The 17,817-nt window shown below is 45.6% G+C and overlaps 1 protein-coding gene across 1 annotated transcript in view; it reads right to left on the reverse strand.

Moving 5' to 3' along the window:
• Positions 1 to 1,647: 1,647 nt before the first annotated feature.
• Positions 1,648 to 17,817, reverse strand: part of LOC137436834 (neurexin-1-beta-like) — a 513,626-nt gene continuing 497,456 nt past the window's right edge. Inside the window, exon 6 of the mRNA XM_068130988.2 lies at positions 1,648 to 2,883. Coding sequence (XP_067987089.2) covers positions 2,471 to 2,883 — 413 coding nt within the window. The 3' untranslated portion in view covers positions 1,648 to 2,470. The remainder of the gene's footprint in view (positions 2,884 to 17,817) is intronic.

A 17,817-nucleotide genomic window follows, 5' to 3' on the forward strand; every position in this document is an offset into this window, starting at 1 on the left:
TTGAATCGAAGGTGTGAGGTTGTTTGAGTGAGTCAAGGAAGCGGTTGTAGGGATGGTTTATAGGGGATAAAATAAAAAATTAAATAGTTTGAATCGAAGGTGTGAGGTTGTTAGAGTGAGTCAAGGAAGCGGTTGTAGGGACAGCTTATAGGGGATGAAATAAAAAATTAAATAGTTTGAATTGAAGGTGTCAGGTTGTTAGAGTGAGTCAAGGAAGCAGTTGAAGTGATGGTTTATAGGGGATAAAATAAATAAATAAAATAGTTTGAATCGAAGGTGTGAGGTTGTTAGAGTGAGTCAAGGAAGCGGTTGTAGGGACAGCTTATAGGGGATGAAATAAAAAATTAAATAGTTTGAATTGAAGGTGTGAGGTTGTATGAGTGAGTCAAGGAAGCGGTTGGAGGGATGGTTTATAGGGGATAAAATAAAAAATTAAATAGTTTGAATCGAAGGTGTGAGGTTGTTTGAGTGAGTCAAGGAAGCGGTTGTAGGGATGGTTTATAGGGGATAAAATAAATAAATTTAATAGTTTGAATCGAAGGTGTGAGGTTGTTTGAGTGAGTCAAGGAAGCGGTTGTAGGGATGGTTTATAGGGGATAAAATAAAAAATTAAATAGTTTGAATTGAAGGTGTCAGGTTGTTAGAGTGAGTCAAGGAAGCAGTTGAAGTGATGGTTTATAGGGGATAAAATAAATAAATTAAATAGTTTGAATCGAAGGTGTGAGGTTGTTAGAGTGAGTCAAGGAAGCGGTTGTAGGGACAGCTTATAGGGGATGAAATAAAAAATTAAATAGTTTGAATTGAAGGTGTGAGGTTGTATGAGTGAGTCAAGGAAGCGGTTGGAGGGATGGTTTATAGGGGATAAAATAAATAAATTAAATAGTTTGAATTGAAGGTGTGAGGTTGTTTGAGTGAGTCAAGGAAGCAGTTGAAGTGATGGTTTATAGGGGATAAAATAAAAAATTAAATCGTTTGAATCGAAGGTGTGAGGTTGTTTGAGTGAGTCAAGGAAGCGGTTGAAGTGATGGTTTATAGGGGATAAAATAAAAAATTAAATCGTTTGAATCGAAGGTGTGAGGTTGTTTGAGTGAGTCAAGGAAGCGGTTGTAGGGATGGTTTATAGGGGATAAAATAAATAAATTAAATAGTTTGAATTGAAGGTGTCAGGTTGTTAGAGTGAGTCAAGGAAGCAGTTGAAGTGATGAATGTTATAGGGATGAAATTATAGGGGATAGGGGATAAATTCGATTATAGGGGATAAAATAAATAAATTAAATAGTTTGAATCGAAGGTGTGAGGTTGTTAGAGTGAGTTGAGGAAGTGGTTGTGGTGGTGGTTTATAGGGGATAAAATAAAAAATTAAATTATTTTAATCGAAGATGTGAGGTTCACAAGTTTTCATGAGTAAAATCCAGAAAGTAAACAGGTGAGCAACAGGGAAAGGGGCGAGAATCAAATACTGTCCGTGTAAAAGAAGGTTATGAAGTGTGTTCAACAAGACCAACAGCAAATCGTCCCCCATTGTGGAATGTTAAGAAAGAAAATTGAAAGGTTAGGTAGGCTGGAGGAAAGACAGTACTGATAAGAGTTTGAGAAACACGCGCAGCGTGGCTTACCTTCACAGATACAAATTCCCATGCTCCGCAGGCCACAATAACGTGGCGGTCACACACCACATCACAAAGAGAAGATAGAAACAGGACCCATGTGTCAAAATAATGATCAACATTCTGCTCTTTCTTCGAGTTTAATGCAAATCATAAACGTCTTTTAACCTGTCACCGAGTTGGAAAAGGTACTAGAGATCCCACGTGACCTTTACCCAAAAGTCGCTACGTCCATTCGGCTTCGATCTACTTTCTCGTATACTTACCTCGGTTCTTCTGGTAGCTTATATTCACACAGCAATTGTGGGTGGGTGACATGTGCAAAAACGATGAAATTATTACTCGAGAAAAACAGTTTAGCAGGAACCTAAAGGGAAAGAAATTAATTGGACATTTAGGAAAATTAAAGAGTGAGAAAAAGGCTTTCGGAGAAATGGAAATGTAGAAATGCAGGACTGAAATTGAAGAGGTAGACCCACATGCTGGGGAAAAGAAGAGGCGACTTGACAAGTTGCCAAGGGAGACTGGCACGTGGGGCAAAGCACAAGTGTACATCATTCATGATGGCCTGTAGTACTAGAACTGTTGTGATGCTGCCCTCCATTCTGTGTTATGGTGTTCGACAAATCAAGGCAGGTGGTTGTGCTGAGATTTTAGTGGAATTAGAAGTGGAAAGGTGGCCGCAAAAATGAGGGAAGATGAAACAGAAAAAGCGATGAAATTATAATAATTAAAAAATAAATCTGGAAGATTATCCTCAAAAAATAAAAGGAAAAAGTGGTGACGGTCATCCAGGAGTATGACACTTCTAGAAGGAAGGACAGTTGGCATCCGATGCCTCATTCCCTAATATTTATTTATTGTCAAACAAAATACTCTTTGTCTTCAATTCCTTCCACCTGCTCGCCGTGTCTCAACTCTTGATCTTGCCGCACTTCCTTGCCTGGCTCCTTTGGCCTCCTGCTTGCTCCATTGTCTCGGCCCTGATGTTTTGACATGGCGAAGAGAAGCACGGCCACACATAAAGCAGCCGCCACACCAATTCCAGCCACCATTCCGGTGGTCCCTCCATTCACACCCGGTACGTCAGCCATTTCAGGGAGGGTAGCGGGTGTAGCGACAGCCGGATTAGGCTGACGTATTGTCGACAAAGCCTCGGGTCTTCCCTTGACCTGGCCTTGCGTGTTCATGTTGCCGGCAGGAGCAAGTGCCGGTTCATCAAAGGCTGGTCTGGCTGTTGTACGTTCTCCGGTGGCAGAGAACGCAATCATCTTGTCTGTGAGAAAAGATAAAAGTAGGATTTAAAAAGAATTATATATATGTATATGTTGAGTTCCATCCATACAACTTCATCACACTTCGCTTGTATTAAAAAAAAACATAAAACAGTGAGGCTCATGGAAGAGTGAAGTGCAGGCAGAGGATAAAAAGACAGAATATGGGCAGTAGAGCCACAGTTTGATGGAATACAACAACATGCATTTTAAGGCCATGTTCCCTGCTAGAGCGGTTTGATGGAATAGTTTGATGCTAGTTTGATGGAATGACAAAGGGAATTAATGAACCGACAAAAGAAGGGAGAGAGAGAGAGGAGAGAGGAGGGTAGGGAGAGAGGGGACAAGGGAGGGTTGGGGAGAGAGGAGGGAGGGGAGAGAGGAGGGAGGGCAGGGGAGAAGGGAGGGCAGGGGAAAGAAGAGGGGAGGTCAGCGAAGAGAGGAGAGAAGGAATGGTAGGGGATAGAGGAGGGGAGGACAGAGGAGAGAAGGGAGAGTAGGGGAGAGAGGAGAGGAGGGCAGGGGAGAGAAGAGGGGAGGGAGGGTAGGGGGGAGAGGAGGGAGGAGAGAGGGGAGAGTAGGGGAGAGAGGAGAGGAGGGCAGGGGAGAGAAAAGGTGAGGGAGGGTGGGGGGGGAGAGGAGGGAGGACAGAGGAGAGAGGGGAGAAGGGAAGGTAGGGGAGAGAGCGGAGAAGGAAGGATAGCAGCGAGAGGAGAGAGAGCGGAGAAGGGAGGATAGGGCAGAGAGGAAGGGAAGGCAGGGAAGAGAGGAGGGCAGGGGAGAGAGAGGAGGGGAGGAAACACAGTAACCAACATCGTCAGCTTTTGAAGACAGGTTTTAAAGTTAGAGAAGATGACGGACATTCGTTTCAATGAAATGTAATATTGACAAGCAGATACTTTATTTTCTTTTAAATTGGCTGAGATATGGCATTTAAGGAGGCCCAATTGGTGACAACAGCTCCTCTCTAGAATAAGGGCACTCGACCTTAATGTGGATGGATTTCTGATTTTTATCAATTTTTCTCACTTATTTAAAAATTTTCATCAGTTTTTATCCTCAAACTCTTGATTTTTGATGTTGATGTTGGAGTAATTTTTGATGGGTGTGCGGTAACAGAACTTCATTCTCAGCATAACTCACCAAACAAGGTAAGCCGACATCACAGATAGACTGACATTGCAGGGGATGATTTATACAACAGGCCAATAGGAAATTACCATTTGGCCAGGGTAACTATTTTCATCTGAGACAGTGGGACATTTATCGTCCACAAGCAAGTGAGATAACCGACTTAATGTCGCTCCGAAAGGACAGATTACTCAGTGTTACAATTTCCTTTTCTGCCAAGGTCATACCAAATACATTTTGGGGGAAAAAGAAAAGAAAAAAAAGGGTTCGACACCTGTGATTAACATTAATGTTTGACCTCTATTCAGGAGGTAACATCCACCTGTGCTTCGTTGGCCGACTATGCTAACCCATGTGGCATTGTCAGCATCGAGCATCCTGAAAAAAGCCACAACACTAATTGCCAAATGGAGTTTGTACTATGTAAGACACCTGCCTACCTAATTTCAACTGCCAAACTTAAATACATACATAAACTACGTACTAAGGTTTTGTCTGCAGTGATGTCAAAAAAAAGGACTGACAATGGTGGAAATGATTTTTCTTTGGAGCATGAGAGACCAGCTGGGAGTTTGAGAAGAGTCTTTGCTGAGAGCTTGTCTCATGAGATGGCATGGCGGATCCAAAGAACTGGTAGGGGGGGTTTTGGGGATGGTGGGAGCGGTCAGCCAGATTGTCTTTTCAAGAAACAGAGTTGGAAGCAACATACGAGGCATATAACACATCAGTTGAATGCCATGTTCCAGGACCATATTGTATTGAGGTCAAGAATGAATGACGATGCCCATGTTTTGTTCATACGCAGCATTGTATGACATGGAATTGAAAGAATGAGAAGCGTCTAATAAATTATTCATATACGCATGGAATAAAAATGTACAGCGAACTCTGCCCTGTGGGATTCCAGCTGCTGGGAGGAAGTAGGAGAGAGTATGCTAATCAGGTTTTACATCATGTTTGCATGCATGCAGAAGGTTAGCCAACTAAGTGTGGAGGGGGGTCTCGAATATCGAAATCCGAGAGCCTGGAAAGCTGGCTGAAAATTCAAACGATATGGCAACACAAGAAATATCCAGTAATATTCCCCTAACTTCCAATTTGGCATCCAGAATGTACATCCATGCCTGCCTCAGCAGGAGGATGTCAGACTGACTATACATGCTGAGATAAAGCAGGAGCAAAATCATTATCATTTGTTTTCTTTAAAGCAAGAATGTGATGATGTTAATAAACCTGTCATTAAAGCACAAGTGCGTGCTTAATGACAATGACAGGACGGAGAAGAGAAGGAGAGGAAATTGGAGATAGAGGGAGGGAGAAAATAAGACAGGGGAGCGGTTAGGGTCTCCAGAGAGCAGTCCTCCCTGGACAACAACGAAGCAGAGCAGGAGACGAAGAGAGCCAGCGAGACGAAGACCAAGAAAGAAAGGAATCAAAGACTCCTTACTAATCCATGCATGGGATTGTTTATTGTTTATGACATATGCAAATATGGCAGACTTCTGGCCTCCTATTATATCAATGTTGGAGTAAGGTGGGAGAGGATGGCCCCCCTCTCCAATCCTTGGAAATTATGTTCTGTATGTCATCAGCTGAGTCTCTCGTGCGAATGGGATGAAAAAGAGGACTCCACTGAAAGTTCCGGACAATGCAAAGTCACGATAATATTGTCGCGTCAAACAGCCTCTGTTAACACGCGCGTCAAACAGCCTCTGTCTGCGCTGGAATTTCCTATCCCACGAACGGCCGAAAGATCTCAAACTCAGTGAAATTCAGTTTGTGGAACTCAATTGAGTGAAACTCATCCACAACTTTACCGTTCCCCAAGGTCACCCAAACAAACCAAATTTGGTGGTGGCACACACGGGAAGCAGAAGGATGGGAGACGTTTCTTACCTTTAAAGGGTTTATGTATAATGAATGGAGAAAGGTGGACAGGACATTCAATACGGAACAAACTAAGCGAGTCAACAGACACAAAGAGGGATGTAGGGACACGCAAACGTATCTACAAAGACGAATAAATAACAATCCTAACCCCGTTAGGCACCACAGATCTCGCTTGGTGCTCTTACAAAACAATGGGGGAAAGCAGGCGAGGACTTCCCTATGGCGCAATGCTGAGTGGTGTGCAGGGCAATGGTGGAGCTCGGGAACAGGAATTATGGATGCAGTGGAGGTGATGGATTGTGAGGCGACGACCACGTCACCAGAGAGCAGTCCTCCCTGAGCAACAACGAAGCAGAGCAGGAGACGAAGAGAGCCAGCGAGACGAAGACCAAGAAAGAAAGGAACCAAAGACTCCTTACTAATCCATCCATGGCAAGTTGGAGGTGACGAAAAACGGGTTGGTACAAATCAAAAGAGGGTTTTTGTTTTATTTATGATGTGATTTGAAATAAAGTGGTACCGCGCACGGAATCCTCTACGTTTGTGAACATGGGCTTCAGTGAGGGAACATTTTGGGGGTATTAGGAGAACAAATGAACGAGAATAATGAAAACTGGAAACTACAGTGATACCTTCCATATTGGCTTGAGGTCGCTACAGGTCTAATCAGTCTGTGTGTCAATTCTTGCGAGAGAGGGGGGAGGGATTTGGAGAGTGATTTGGAGTTGGTAGAGTTAATGGGGGGATGCAGATTTGGAGTTGGGAAGGGGGGAGGGATGCAGACTTGGAGTTGAGAGGGAAGTGGTTTGTAGTTGGAAAGAGGGGGTGGAGAGGAATGGAGGGGGAGAGATGTGAAGTTGGAAGAGGAGGGAGGGATGCGGACTTGGATTTTGGAGGGGAGAGAGATGCGGACTTGAAGAAGAAAGGGGTTGAGGATTTGAAGTCACATTATACATTATGCAGAATGTCCACGGGCCCCTGCTATTATGCTGTCAAAAGACATTCCTGTCAAACTCCTTAAATATTCCACACTCTATTGGAAATTGATTCCCTTACAACAGCCCAGTGGAATCAGCTAATCTGCTAGTCATCTGTAACAAAAACCTAACTCTACTAGAGATAAATCCAAAGTTACACAGTGGAGGCAAAAGACATTGTGGACACCCTGAACAGCTCTGACTCTGACAAAGGGCGAACACTCCATTTAGCGACAGCCTCAGCTCGTTTCCCACGGCAGTTACTCTTATCATCTGTAGTTCACAAAATCCATTGCTTATCTTGTCTGGCGACGCAGACCAACACGAAGCTTCACACAGAGATGGATATGACTTAACGTAGACCCATGAGCATGTAACAGAATCCAGCTACAAATGAGACCAAAAAAATTGTTTTTATTTTGACAATTGGTACTTTGATTCAATTGTTAATTTTATTCTGTTATTGAACAATTCCAAAACACTCCAAGTCTTTCTACTTCAATTTTAACCACCATATACATTGTGTGTACATGCATATACATTGTGTTCCCTGACTGTACAACAGTGTACACTACTGGTCAAAAGTTTTAGAACACCTCAATTTTTCCAGTTTTTATTGAAATTTAAGCAATTCAAGTCCAGTGAATAACCTGAAATGGTACAAAGGTAAGCAGTAAACTGCTCGAGGTTTAAAAAAAAGTTTAGGTTAGCAAAAACTGGGAAATAATGTAAATTGCACAGTTATATTGTAAAAAATAAAGGCCTTCTTCAGGGAACAAGTAATGGGTTAAGAACTTACAGCTGTTCTGCAGCAATGTAAGTAAATTAAGCCTTGAAAGTTGATGTAAACAATTCCTACAGGTGTCCCAACCTCTGCTGATTACTTGATTACAAACCCCCTGTCTGTATAAAAGCAGTATTGGAACAGACTGTTATTACACCCTCTGAAGCATTATTTGGACAATATTGCACTGCAGGAAGTAGTGTATTGGAAACTGGAGGAAACTCTGACAGGAAAAGGTCTGGCAGACCCAAAGCCACAACAGAATCAGAAGACAAGTTTCTGAGAGTCAACAGCTTGTGTGAAAGGCGGCTCACAGGACAACAGCTTCAAGCACAGCTTAACACTGGTCGAAGTAAGCAAGTCTCAGTTTCAACTGTGAAGAGAAGACTTCGAGCTGCAGGTTTGACAGGTCGAGTGGCAGTAAGAAAGCCATTGCTAAGATGGCAAAATAAGACAAAGAGGCTTGCCTGGGCCATGAAGCACCGCCAGTGGACTACTGAAGACTGGAAGAAGGTCTTATGGACTGATTAATCAAAATTTGAAATCTTTGGTTCATCACGCAGGGTTTTTGTACGCCGTCAAGTAAGGTGAAAGGATGGTTCCTCAGTGTGTGACACCAACTGTCAAACATGGAGGAGGAAGCGTGATGGTCTGGGGGCTCTTTTGCTGGATCGTCGGCGACTTGCACAGAGTGACTGACACCCTGAACCAAAAGGGCTTTTACCACAGCACAGCATTTTGCTTTTTTGTAAAATGCTTGTAATGCATTTTGTAAAAAGCATTTTGTAAAATGCATTTTTTGTAAAATGCTTTAACCACAGCATTTCGCAGTGCCAAGCAATACCCTCTGGTATACGCGTAGTTGGTCAGGAGGTTCATCCTACAGCAAGATAATGACCCTTAACACACCTCCAGGCTATGTCAAAACTACCTTTGAGGAAAAGAACAAGACGGTAGGCTTCAAATCATGGAATGGTCAGCACAGTCTCCAGACTTAAACCCCATCGAGCTGGTTTGGAATGAACTGGACAGAAGGGTGAAAGCAAAGCAACCTACAAGTGCAACACATTTGTGGGAACTTCTGCAACAGTGTTGGGAAGAACTTCCCAAACAATATTTGATTTCCATTGTAGAAAGAATGCCACGAGTGTGTTCGGCGGTTATATCTGCAAAAGGAGGATACTTTGCTGAGTCAAAAATTTAAACTAAATTTTGTTAAACAAAATGATTCTATGATTTTTTTTATCTCAAATTTTTTTTGTTTTATGCTTAATTTCAGAGTACATTGAGACATTAAACTGCGTAAATTTCAATAAAAACTGGAAAAATTGAGGTGTTCTAAAACTTTTGACCGGTAGTGTACATGCATATACATTATGTTCCCTGACTCCCATAGTAATACACCAGCATGGCCTAAAATTGCAAAATCTAGACACCACAATGTGAAGGCCTAGAATTTATGATCCTCCTTGGAGCTGATATACAGTTCCTTAAGATTAGCAGGAAGGAGCCCTTTTCTGCTCGTGCCGTCTCTCCGACGGATGTTAATTTGGCTGTCCCCTTTGTACCAGCAGTAGTTGGTGGACGTTAAAGATCTCACAGTGTCCTTTGCGAGAAGAGGCAAAACTATTGCCATCATCTGAAGCAAATTCCAAATTCCTGCTCTAAGCTACAGGGGAATTGCATCAGTGGCACAGCTGTGCTCCCAGAAATAATGCACCCAGCAGCCAAAGTCTGCATACAAAATAAAATGATGACCACACCTCTGAAGCCACGAAACACGCATTCAAAATACTAGCAACGGTACCCGCCCTATGGGCGGGGCTTCAATTGGGAGGCCCAAATGAAAAGGCAAAATATCAGAAATTGAAGGGTTTTTTTTATTTTAAACGATTTATATAAACATCAGTTAAATCATATCACACGCAAATCATCAAAATCTAAACAGTATTTGTAGAATTTCAATAAAAGCCACATCATTGTTCATATCGGTAAATATTATTCCATCGTGTTTGGAAAAACTGGAAAATTGGAAAAATTGGAAATTGGAAAATTGGAAGAAAAAAAAAGGAAAAACAATATAGCCTATTTTACTCCAGGGGGTCCCAGGATTACCCACCAAAAATTTTGTTGCGATTGGTTCAGTGGTTTTTGCGGTACCTGGGAACAGATAGACAGACAGACATTTGGTGAATTATAGTAAGATGGAATAATTTTGAGATGCTCGGGCGGGATCATTAGTCCATTTCACATGTACTGTGCCGCAATATTTAAGATTTTGGATCCCAGGCTTCTGCAACTTAAGCTTGTCCCAGGAGAAGTACCAAGTTGTTATCAGATTGTCGACAAAAACCCAGCTGGCTCTCTAATGACATTCGGGGAGGATGTAGTGTGGATTGGCTGATATACACTGTGGTGAAAATGTAAGTTGAACCCCGGGTGTGACGCTCACTTAAACCACTGGGCGGTGTCTATAAGACCTCGGGACGTCCGCGACTCGAGGCCACTCCTGCGACTTTATACAATGACATGTAGAATTGAATGGTACGTACCCACTTATATTCTAGGCTTGCTTGCATTGACTGATATATCCAATCTTTCTCATATGATGCCTTGATCCTGACATATATGTTGCATGGTGTATTTTACAGGATGATGTTACGATCTAATTGAAATTAAACCTATCTATGGGACGAGTTGTGGATTTGGTTGATTTTCACAACACTTAATTTCAATTATAATCTTCGGAAATGGCGGGACACGAGTCTTGCGATGGCCGGATGAACGCAGATCACAGACGAGCGTTCCCGACATTCTCCATTCTCCTGCGAGGCCCACCTCGGAGAAGAATGACCGGCGGAGGACCCGTCGAGCTAGCTCCAGCTACGGAGCTCCGACTACTCTCGCCGCCGGTCTGCCTCAAAAGGACCGGATGCGATGGGGATCTCGCAAGCCTTTTGCGGGACCGCGTCGTCAAAACGCAAACTGCTCTCCTGAGGCCCGAACGCCGGAGCAGGCATGACGGACTCCGGCAAGGCGCCTGCTGAAGGAGGCCACTGGGAAATGTCCTGGGCCGCAACCCCGTCGGAACGACGGACCCGCTTGGCGCCGAAGGTACGAGTCTAGCCTCGGTTGCTCGAAACGCTAACGGCTCCGTCCGAGAGAATCATCCTAGATTTGCGTGCCTCGGCCCGAGATGAGATTCCCACGCGAGTGATCACGACTCCCATGTCGGCCATGCCTCCACACGGCCGGCACAATCCGACCACTCGCTACTCGGTGGAATCGCCTCCTCCGCACGGGCCGGACACTCCGACCACTCGCTGCTCGGTGGAATCGCCTCCTCCGCGCGGGCCGGCACACTCCGACCACTCGCTGCTCGGTGGAATCGCCTCCTCCGCGCGGATCGCGCACTGCTCGTCGGGATCACGCCGTGCCTCACACGGCCGGCTCACCCTGACCACTCGCTTCTCGGTGGAACCACCTCCTCCACGCGAATCGCGCACTACTTGTCGGAATCACGCCGTGCCTCACACGGCCGGCTCACCCTGACCACTCGCTTCTCGGTGGAACCACCTCCTCCGTGCGAATCGCGCACTGCTCGTCGGAATCACGCCGTGCCTCACACGGCCGGCTCACCCTGACCACTTGCTTCTCGGTGGAACCACCTCCTCCGCGCGAATCGCGCACTGCTCGTCGGCATCACGCCGTGCCTCACACGGCCGGCTCACTCCGGCTGCTCGGGCACTGCGCCCTTCGCGGGCACCACTCTGCGAGGCCGGCGATTCTGATCGCGGCTCGTCAAAATCCCACCTACATGTGGCTACTCAACGAGGCCGGCGAACTCCGCTGCCCGGAATCGCCTCAATGGAGGCTCGCTTGGCACCATGCGAGGACTCGTCGCAGCACGGATGAGTTTCTAAGGACGTCGAGCGGGACCTTCGTAGCCTTTCACGACACTCGGGCTTATGCTTATGATAGATGATCGTATACCATGTGTATTCTATATGACTAACTATGTCTAAAACTCCGGACAAAACACGGCCCAAAAGCTAAACAAACGAGACGCTACTTCAGGGCGTGATATGTATTCGATCCTTTGACCCCAAAGCTAAACAAACGAGACGCTACTTCAGGGCGTGATATGTATTCGATCCTTTGACCCGAAAGCTAACAAACGAGACGCTACTTCAGGGCGTGATATGTATTCGATCCTCTGACCCGAAAGCTAACAAACGAGACGCTACTTCAGGGCGTGATATGTATTCGATCCTTTGACCCGACAGCTAAACAAACGAGATGCTACTACAGGTCGTGCAGTCTATCGCTGCCAAGCATGCTCGCCCTCTCGACTCGGCGTGCTCGCCCTCTCGACTCGGCGTGCTCACCCTCTCGACTCGGCGTGCTCGCCCTCTCGACTCGGCGAAGCCGCACTGGTTCAACGGGCCGAGCTCAACTTTCGGTTTCCCTCGTACGCGGTGCGCCCTAGATAATACTTTTCGCTCGTCGGCCGGGTTCGTATTCCGTACACCGATCTCGAGCCCGCTCGAATGCTGCTGCCCAATGGACGCGAGACTTTAGATTTCGGAGTGCTACTTTACTCCGTCTGGGGATACCGCTCAGCTGGAACTCGCCATCAAACCCGCCCGCGCGCGCCCGAACCAATTGATGACGTCACCGACTAAATCACGCGTTTGCTTTACAGCACCATTTAACTGTTTCCCGCGCTTGCGTCATCAGAGTTCGTCTACCTGGGTACCTCTACAGATAGCAGAAATACTCAATCTGACCGCCCCTGCCCGAAAGTGCGTGTCATAACGTGGCGGCCTTCGAGGGCGACTAGCCAACATCGCGGACTTATGCCGTTAATCGATAAGGCACGGGGCATTTGGGCGTGCACGGTGACCCCATGACACGGTGACATTGAGCGTTGCGCCCGACTCCCTCGTCTCCTGAGCAAGCCACGTGGGCACCGGCCCGCCGGATCGCCCTTGACTCTGGGCTTGTTGCTTCTAGGACAGGTCTCCTGGCTCGCCTCCACACATTTCGAGACTGCGAGACGCCTCGCCCGGCCGCTGCCTGATTGCGTTCCCTCTGACCCAGACTGTGAAGGTCACACGCGATGCGCGGCTGTTATCTCACACTTCACGACGGGGGGGGGGGGGGGGGGGGGGGATGGATGAGTGAGGGGGTGAGATGATGATCCATCCATCCGGGCCATCCTCTTGGCTGTCGATCCATCCATCCAGGCCATCCTCTTGGATGTCGATCCATCCATCCGGGCCAATCTCTTGGATGTCGATCCATCCATCCGGGCCATCCTCTTGGCTGTCGATCCATCCATCCAGGCCATCCTCTTGGATGTCGATCTATCCATCCAGGCCATCCTCTTGGATGTCGATCCATCCATCCGGGCCATTCTCTTGGATGTCGATCCATCCATCCGGGCCATTCTCTTGGATGTCGATCCATCCGGGACGTTTTCCATTTCTCGATCTCGACGTTTTCTCTCCGGGACAATCCCTCCGGGACGGTAGCCGGTATAGCCGATCTTCTCCGATCCTCTGCGCGCTGTGCTGCAGGTCGGGAGATTCTGCGCGCTTCGCTGGGAAGGCGCATTTCGGTCGTTTTGTGCGTCGTCGTAACTGCCATGCCGGTCGTTCGGGCAGCCTACGGAGGGCACTCGTGGCAAACGTTTTGCTTGAAACTATTTGCCGGAGCTTGTAATTCGTACGCGCTGCCGTCAGAGAGCGCTCGAGTCTCGTGATTTCAAAACAGGGGGAGTCCGGGGTATCGCGTAACTCTCGTTATGGCTCTCGTCGGTTCTCTTCCTCGGCAATTCCATGACATGGATCTAATGTGGATCGACCATGTAACCTTGGGAGCCAAGGCAGGTACAGACTTACTGTAATGGACTTACTGTAATGGCCTCCTGTCATGTAATCTTACTTACTGTTACAGCTTACTGTAAAGAGGCTTACTGATTTACACATCTTCCACATCGACACATCTTCCTGTAATGTGTTGCCTTGCGACGAATAGACATGGCTTACTGGTTTACACATCTTCCACATCGACACATCTGCCTGAAATGCGTTGCATTGCGACGAATGGACATTCGCTCTTCGACAAGGTACACCTTATGTAATGAGTTGCATATCGCAAAGGTACACCTTATCCAGCACATAGGCCTGTGAGACTAGCCTATTGTGACCCACAGGCTCATCGTCTGCCAGTATCGGACATGTTTGCTAACCGGGCTATGAGTGCGCCTAGAGAACATCTGCCGTCCCTCCCTTCGCCTGATACACCCCTGCCTGAAGCGGTGAGGGCACTGAGGTGCCCCTCCGACACCTGCCTCCAGCGGCTACTCCGAAGCAGGGGACTCCGGATTTGGGGACGACGTACCCAGTAGTTTCCGAACCTGTGCTGGCAGGGTAATTCGCCACACTGACCTCTACGGATGGACCGACTGACCTGTACTACTGATAATGGATTTGTTTCGTATAGCGCTTTCCAGGAAGCCCTAAAGACGCTTTGACAGTGTGCGAAACATAACACAATGGCGCAAAGACAAGAATCAATAGGGATATTTATTTGACACCCTAATAATGCTATAATGACTTCCTCTACCTATTAATGCTGACGCGCGCTCGCTTCCTGCCTAGTGGCAGCATAGTTCTAACGGCGGGGAGAATGTGGTGAAAATGTAAGTTGAACCCCGGGTGTGACGCTCACTTAAACCACTGGGCGGTGTCTATAAGACCTCGGGACGTCCGCGACTCGAGGCCACTCCTGCGACTTTATACAATGACATGTAGAATTGAATGGTACGTACCCACTTATATTCTAGGCTTGCTTGCATTGACTGATATATCCAATCTTTCTCATATGATGCCTTGATCCTGACATATATGTTGCATGGTGTATTTTACAGGATGATGTTACGATCTAATTGAAATTAAACCTATCTATGGGACGAGTTGTGGATTTGGTTGATTTTCACAACATACACCATTGGACCTGTCCACACCTTATGGTTGATTCTTAATGGTCACAGGACAACTTGTGACATACATCAGAATGCTACCTTATGAAAGAGAGGTACTGCCCAAAGCTCCTCTAACGATAACAAGTACAAAAAGTTTTAATTAAAACAAAAGCCGCGTCGATGTTACACAATGCCTAGATGCAGCTGTGCCTATAACGTCGATGTTATAGGCACAGGACATTCCTATTGATTCGATTACTTGATGTTATTTTTGTGCAAAGTGAAAATATATCTCGGCAATTTCCCGTGTGTGGCGACGAATTTTAAATATATCTCGGTGTTATTTCAGGCGGTGTATGACTGACCATGCCGCGATGTAAAAAATATATATCTCGGCAATTTCCCGTGTGTGGCGACACGTGAACGAAGCTATGCTCCTCTCTCCACATTATTGTGACGACGTATAAATTAAATATTTCATCGTGACGATTGTCATCAAATGGACGAATTTTTAATATATCTCGGCATTTTCCCGTCTGTTATTTCGGGCGGTGTATGACTGACCATGCCGCGATTTAAACAAAATATATATATCTCGGCATTTTCCCGTCTGTTATTTCGGGCGGTGTATGACTGACCATGCCGCGATTTAAAAAATATATATCTCAATGGACTTGAAGTTACAGGCCTTTGAGAATTCATTTCGTTCTATAAAGGGCAACTTTCATCGGATTTTCTTCCCGTTATTTTTCAACCGAGTCAAAACTGTTAGCGACTGTGAAAAATGAAATGATATATCGAATTTGATTTGAAATAAAACTGTGTGAGAGAGGAAGACACCACGGGCCTACAAAACAGGCCTCAAAGCTATGCGAGTTAATAAAATGGTGGATATTTGTTTATATGAAGCCTCTCCCAAAATGGGTGGAGCTATGGTTCCCAGAATGGGTGGAGCTTCGAGGTTTTGTCTTCTCTGCAAGAACAACAAGAAGAAGAAGAAGAACAAGAAGAAGAAGAACAACAACAACAACAACAACAACAGCAGAGGGCACTCTATGAGCAGCGTCTGCGACGTGGCTAAAAAAAAATTCATTTCATTTCGACTACTTCATTCATTGCGACTACGCTGAGTCAGGTGACTGCAGTGTTTTACAAGGTGGTGAAAGAGAAAAGTGATTGGTTGATGATTGTCGAGCAGGTGATGTGAAATCACAAGTGAATTATATTTTTGGACAATCTTTCTCTGTCTTCGATATTGAAGTAATGTCTGCACCATGATCCCCCCTGATTGATATACAGAGTAAAAACAAGTACAAAATGGCATTTCCACTTCCATTTTGTATGACAGACTTGATTAAAGTAGTTTTTTATGGTAGAAGTCTTCAGTGGCCTCATGTTATTCACCAATTGAAACCCTTTCCTTGCTGAGATCACCAAAAGCATTGGCTCATGTAGAATGCTCAGCAATCAACGCCAAAGTAATCTGATCACTAATTCTCTCTGCACAACATCCGCAGTACAAAGATGGAGTGCCACAGTGTTGCACAAAGTGGTATTCTGGCTCTTAAGAGTTCAATGCCGAGTTTAACCCCATCCGTGCCTCCATTTAGATAAATTGTCAAAGTTTGCTCTGTGCTGCATCTGTGCTGCAGTTTAACCCCATCCGTGCCTCCATTTAGATACATTGTCAAAGTTTGCTCTGTGCTGCACCATGGGATGCTTGTAACCATTTATTCCATATATGTTCCCATTTGGACTAGTGGATCATGTTGTAGGAGTCCAGGTTTGGATCCCTTCTACTGATGTTTGTCCTGCATGTGATTATGTCCAACCTGCACCATGAGCCTTATAACTACGAGAAATAAATAAACTTCATAAAACACCTGACCCACGCAGTATGGAGGCAGGGGACATGGGAAGGGGTTTTTTAAACTCTTGATTTGCGTTTCCGAGCACGATCTATGGTTCTGAGCACAATCTATATTTCCGAGCACAATCCAACATTTTGTGTAAATATCACAAATATCGCTCCGTCCTCAGTGTGCGAGGAAGATTTGATTGGTCGAGATGACAGCAAGTTTTGCCCTCGTACTACTAAATTTTAGGTTTTTGGATGTGGAAAGAAGGTGATTTGTGTTCTGCAGTGTTCAATTTCGGAATTCAATTAAAATAAAATAAAGATTTTAATGGTTATAGAAAAACAACAACAACAATTTTTCGGAGGTTTACCACCGTTTATCTTATAATAGGTGTACCGGAAAGTAATATCGTTTTTCAAAGAGGATTACACAGGTTAAAAAAAACGACATTACTTTCCAGTACACCCAATACATTTTACACCACCTTATTTAACACGTTAAATTAGTTATACATGCATGTTGTTTATGTCCTTCATTGCATCCCTAAAAACAGCAGGTTTCCTGTTTGGAATGATTTTCAAATGTGTTTGACTGCTACACAGGTAAAAAAAATCACATCACGTGTCTGAAGGAAACGGTTGTTTGGCATTTTAAATACTAGGGCGTGCCCGTACGTGGGTGCAAAAAAACATGCGTGCAAACAACAACAACAAAAAAAAACTTTGAAACCACGTGGCAGTAACGACCACAGAACCCCCCCCCCTCTATTTACATGAAATGGTTTGGTCCATTCGCAAAGCCAAAGCGAACGGCTTGCGAGTACGGTAGAACCCCCCCCCCCCCTCTATTTACATGAAATGGTTTGGTTCATTCGCAAAGCCAAAGCGAACGGCCTGCGAGTACGGTGACCATACCTTGGGAACCACTTGTCCGATTAATTTCAAACCTTGAAAAGGCACATCCTCAGGTCCCCAGCAATATATCTGGCAAGTTTCAATTAGATCGGACCCGTGGTTGTTGAGAAACAGCGGTCACAGACAAACACACACACACACACACACACACACACACACACACACACACACACACACACAGACACACACACATACACACAGAGATTACTGGAATTATAGATAGACTAGGACGTGCCCGTACGTGGGTGCCCGTTCGGAAAAACATTCCAAACCGCGTGGCAGTAACGACCACAGAACCCCCCCCCCTCTATTTACATGAAATGGTTTGGTCCATTCGCAAAGCCAAAGCGAACGACCACAGAACCCCCCCCCCCCCCTCTATTTACATGA

This window comes from Myxine glutinosa, chromosome 11, assembly GCF_964187855.1.
Source record: "Myxine glutinosa chromosome 11, kmMyxGlut1.1, whole genome shotgun sequence".
Lineage (NCBI taxonomy): Eukaryota > Metazoa > Chordata > Myxini > Myxiniformes > Myxinidae > Myxine > Myxine glutinosa.